Here is a 5647-nt window from a genome sequence, read left to right on the forward strand (position 1 = left end):
CCCACAGAAACTGGGAGATGGGGTGCTGTCTACTCTCCCACAGAAACTGGGAGATGGGGTGCTGTCTACTGACCCACTGAAACTGGGAGATGGGGTGCTATCTACTCACCCACAGGAACTGGGAGATGGGGTGCTATCTACTCACCCATAGAAACTGGGAGATGGGGTGCTATCTACTGACCCACAGAAACTGGGAGATGGGGTGCTGTCTACTCTCCCACAGACACTGGGAGATGGTGCTATTTACCTTGACTTTTACATTTTAAAGAGTGTCTCAGAATTCCTTGAGAAAGACTTTTCTGAGTCATACAGCAGACAACTGGCTTACCTAATTTTCAAAAGAACTTATAGGTATAAATTTCAAAGAGAGGAGACAGAACTTACATTAAAAATTCAAATTTTCTAGAATAAATGTTCTAAGAAAAAGGATCAGAGGGAAATCTCTTTCCTTATAATCAACAAGAAGAATTATACCCCTTTTTAAAATTTGTATTTGTCTGTATACTAGTAATGTTTATTTAAACAACTCACAAATTAGAGTGATAATTTTTTAAGTTTAGATCAAGAATTTTGATAGGTTTAGCTGGGTGTCCTGGTGCACACCTATAGTCCTAGCTACCTGGGAGACTGAGGCAGGAGGATTACTTAAGCCCAGGAGTTTGAGACTGCAGTGAGCTGTGATCATGTCATTGTAGCCCAAGTGGACAAAATGAAACTTTGTCTGTTAGGAAATTTTTTTTTTTTTGGTAGGAATTTTGTTGCTGAATCTTTGATGCTTTAATTAGGTAAAAATTAGGTTTTTATAGTCATTTAATATCTGTCATCAAGGAACTTGATGGAGTATGATGAATTGATCACAGATCATCAATTTGCGATACATCTTTCTGTTGGGCCAATAGCTCTATTTCTGTATGTAGGAATGTCAATATTTTTATTGAACTAATTTGACCTTTCTCTCCTCTGATTCTTATAAAAATATATGAATTTCTCATGTTCCTGGGTTTTTTATTCACATATATTGTTGAATAGAAAATTGCTCTAATTGAGAAAGTTATTGGGAGATTAGTTCCTTTATTTTTCTGTAGTATTAAGTGAATGAAGCTTGTGTAGCTTCTAAGTATCTTCCAAATATATTTTAAAATAATAGTAGTTGGATTTCACTTTTTATATGCTTCTTAGCTTTAAATAACTCATCTGTTCACATCTTCAGGGTGCAAGCTTGACATTTTTGAGTTCTGGTAATCCCAGCCTTCCAGAAAGCATTAAAGCAAACACATTACTTATACTCCGGATCACAAATATTGATCAAACAGCTTTGTATTCTTTCAAGTAAGTCAAGTATACATTTGACATTTTGAAAGTAAATAAAAACATTAATTTTTATTATCTTAAAATAAAATTCTGTTACAAAGCATTTAGATTTTAGTTAAGGTTTAAAAATCTTTAAAAGTGTAATTTTTTTTTTAAACGAAGCATATGTATATGTGCCTGTTTTATGTGCTGTATTTTACTTAAATATGCTCCATGTGTGGGAACAGTTATTCTCAGTTAAAGATTTTAAAACTCTCATTTTTTGTTAAAGACAATCTCATTAATTTGCCTTTGCTGTAAGATTTTTGTTTTACTACATAATATCAAAGTAATTTTAAAAGATAGGATATTGGTACAATATTACAGCAATTTTCCCCATACTGTTATTGTAATGCATTTTTTAGCATTAAAAAAATTCTTGAGCCCCATGTTTATAGTATTCATTGATAAAATGCATAGTGAAAAAATAATGTTATGAATCAGAAAGTGCTTTTAAATGAATTTTTAAAATCATAGCAATATATTTTTGTGAAATAATATACATATTAGAGGTCATATTACATAAATTGGGTGTAAGGAGGTTTGTATTTCTTTGTTATTTACCATAATGCTGAAATTGAATGTATTTGGTGGGCATTGGCGGCGGGGGGGGGCGATTTTTTAAAATAGCATTTTACATTTTATGCGTTACAAGGTAAAACTTCTTTTAAATTTAATAGTTTTATTAAGTATTTAAAAGAACATTCAAACAGCTACAGAAATGAATATGTTTATAGGTAGTTCTTGTAAGATTTTAAGGATTTTAGCTCTTGATTTGATACTTTGGGTACCAAATTAGCTTAATTAAATTCTAAGCAGGCTTCCAACTTTGAGTTTCCTTAAGACTGGAGTAAAGGAGAAGTGAATGTTTCCACATTCAGAATTGTAAAATAATATATATTTTTATCACAGTGAGCATGTCAGTTGCAGAACTGCTTCTGTAGAACAGGAAGAAGCCAACGATAGGCTGGTCATCAAAGCCATTCAAGGTATGTGTCACGTGGTTTGAATTTTAAACTATTTCTTTCTTTTTTTTTTGTAATCAGTAAGAAAGTATTTTCCAGATATTCCTCAGTGGCACTTTCTATTTGCTTGTTTTAAAAATATTTTTAAACTATTTCATTTATTGATTGATTTTATTTATTATAACTAGTATTATGTGAATTATGAACTTAAGGTTTTTAGACATTACTAGGTAACACTAATATTACCTAGTAATGAACTGTATAAAATATAAAAGTGATTTTTGTAATGTAATTCTTGTCTTATGACACAAGTATTCTAAAGAGATTTCTATAGCCTGGTATAAAGTTAAAAATGCTGGACCTGGGGACAGATTTGTGTGTGGACTCTGCTATTCAACAGACATGTGACTTTAGAGAAATACCTCACACCTCTTTCTTCACCTCTAAAATGGGAATAATAATTCCTCTTTAATTTACTTTCCAGGGTTGTTGTAGGTAATAAATGAGATATATGTTGGCTTTGCAGGGTAAAACATTTTACAAATGTCGTTTCTAGAGTCCAGTTTTATAAACCCTGCAGTATACATAGCTCTGATTCCTTTCTTAGACCTCCTAGTCTAGAAGGGAGAAAGTGATTCTTGTGTATTACTTGTGTGACAAGTAATCACAGTAATTAACATGAAATTTATGAATTTTGATGAATTCTTATTTCTCGTACAAAGATAAGGGAAATCATAGTAAGAAGGCCAGAAACAGATTTGAGGGTTGTGTTTAAACGCTCAAATATTCTCGATGTCATTGTTGCTGCACAGTCTTCCGTCATGGTTAATCCAGGGACGTTTGTTCTTTTCTTTAATGTGTTATAGCTAATAACTTCTTTAGTGACTTTTCCAGTTTGCTTATTTTCTTAAGTAAATATGGCACAAACTACATTAAGTGAAATAACAGTGAAGAATGCTAGGGACGTAAGCATTTAACCTCTTAGGAGTTTCTAGAAGGAGGATTTACTTTAAATAAGTATAGGATAACATTCCAAAGCCTTGCTGCTATTTAACATACAAGTTACAATTTGAAGATTTCAAACTACTTAAACAAATGCTGAACTGATAATTTTTGAGTGACTTGCCTGGTATCAGTTTGGGAGTTCAGTTGATAACTACACAGACAGGGAAAAGAGTTTAACCATGTGGGAGTGATTAAAGAAGAAATTAGACAAGAAAAACTGAGATTTCATTTGAAATGGTTATGGTATTTTCTTGCTTATAAAGTGAAACATTATTTGCCTATGTTTAAAATATAAGACTTTCACCACACAGTGGTGCTATAGTTCCGGTATGTTTTATATGTAATTTTATATTTAATCTTCTTTACTAAAAACATTCTATTTTCCAAAGTCTTTTGTCAGTCATACACAAGGTTTAGTTGAATTTTTATACCCTTATCATAGTTACATCAACTTTAATTTTCCTACAAAAGAGAAAGCTGTAGCATTGTGCATTTGTGCACACGAGCAGTTCACCTGCATTTTTCTCTTTGTTGAGCAGATGTGCTAAAAGAAAAACTACAGAAAAGAGGAGTTCGAATTTTGACTGGATTGGGAAAATACTTTAAACAATTGGATAAGGAAGGAAATGGACTTTTAGATAAGGCAGATTTTCAGCAAGCTCTAAAAGTATTTCACTTAGAAGTGTCTGAAAAGGTACGTATCACAGAAAATTCTCTGTAGCAAATAACATTATTTTTGGGTGACATTATTCACTTTTCTATGAAAAAGTTTAGTAGTTCATTTGCTTCCTCCCTTATGCCCTGTTATCAGTATTAACCCATCAGGCAATATGTTTTGTTGATTTCAAAAATTTTGAAATTCCTCTGTTATGTATTTATTATATTAATATTTCAAAATTCCCCTATCACATAGTTATAATATATTAATAACTAGGCATGTGTTAAGCTCTGAGACAACATACTCTGTGTGCTCAAGATCTTCAGAATTGAAGGCAAATGAATATAAAATAAAATATCTGTGAAATAGAGAATATTTTTCAAGTACAAGGGATAGCTACCTAATTCTAAGCCAGGTTATGGGGAAGGAGAGGGAAGATTGTGGAAGGATCCCTGGAGGAAGTGCAATCAAGATGATTTGTGAAGGAATTAGCCGCACAAAAGGTGAGGACCAGGAGGAGCAGACAATGGGGATTTCATGGAAAGGGGAAGAACATGTGAAGGCTTAGAGATAAAAAGGAGCGCAGCCTGTTCCCAGAACTGCAAATGGCTAATCCATAACCTGGGTGAGCAAATCTGTTTTCTGTCTATATTACTCCCAACTTTACATGATTTTAAAGGTGAAACTCAGGTGGGTGCTATGGCTCATGCCTGTAATCCAAGTACTCTGGAAGGCCAAGGCAGGTGGATCACTTGACTTTGGGAGTTCAAGACCAGCCTGAGCAAGAGTGAGATCCTCCCATCTCTGAAAAAAAAAAAAAAATAGCCGGGTATTGTTGCAGGGTATTGTATCTGCAGTCCCAGCTACTCAGGAGGGTGAGGTATGAGGATTGCTTGAGCCCAAGAGTTTGAGGTTGCTGTGAACTATGATACCATGGCGCTCTACCAAGGATGACAAAGTAAAACTCTGTCTCAAAAAAAAAAAAAAGAAAACTGAAACTCATCTTCACTTCAACTGTGCAGAGCCTTATATTTTACCCACTGCATTATCATAGAAAATAATGCATGGGTTGTTGAGAACTGAGGGAAGGCAGGGCATCTTGAGATTTTGTTTTTCTAATTCAAGTTTTATTTTAAAAAAAATTAGAGGGATCTGGAAGAGAATGTTTTTTGAAAACTCATTTGTCAAGTACTTTGCTGGGCATTTTATTTACAGTCTCATTAATGCTAACAGCTTGACTGCACATTGGAAATGTATTTATCCAGGGTTGAGAAAACGTGTGCCGTCATTTCTTTGTTGTCAGCAACATTGAGGACCAGAACAGGACTTTCTATTAAATAGTTCAGTTGGCAAAAAAGGTAAAGCGATGAAAATGGCATACGGGATCTATTCAAAATTATGTCTTTCAGTGTAAATTACGGAATAAGAATAGAGTCATTTGAACTATACTTTTAAGCATTAAATTAGCAGAAATAGAATGAGTGGTCATAGTGCTACAAAAGGCATTACAGAATTTGAAATGACTCTTGAATTAGCACAATAAATTAAAAATAATTAAATATTCAAAACTGAGTAAATGGTAAACACACACACACAGGATGCCAAAAATGCATACACATTTTAAGAAAGGATGAAAGTATATTAAAAATGTAATACTCAGTATGCACCA

General features: G+C 33.3%; 1 protein-coding gene across 1 annotated transcript in view; it reads left to right on the forward strand.

Annotated features, from left to right (window-relative positions):
- CAPS2 (calcyphosine 2) overlaps nucleotides 1–5647 on the forward strand; it is a 57219-nt gene that overhangs the window by 41047 nt on the left and 10525 nt on the right. The window contains exons 13-15 of the mRNA XM_003783406.2: nucleotides 1211–1329; nucleotides 2281–2339; nucleotides 3860–4014. Of these exons, the coding sequence (XP_003783454.1) occupies nucleotides 1211–1329; nucleotides 2281–2339; nucleotides 3860–4014 (333 nt within the window). The remainder of the gene's footprint in view (nucleotides 1–1210; nucleotides 1330–2280; nucleotides 2340–3859; nucleotides 4015–5647) is intronic.

This window comes from Otolemur garnettii, unplaced genomic scaffold (assembly GCF_000181295.1).
Source record: "Otolemur garnettii isolate 467f Iridium unplaced genomic scaffold, OtoGar3 scaffold00007, whole genome shotgun sequence".
Lineage (NCBI taxonomy): Eukaryota > Metazoa > Chordata > Mammalia > Primates > Galagidae > Otolemur > Otolemur garnettii.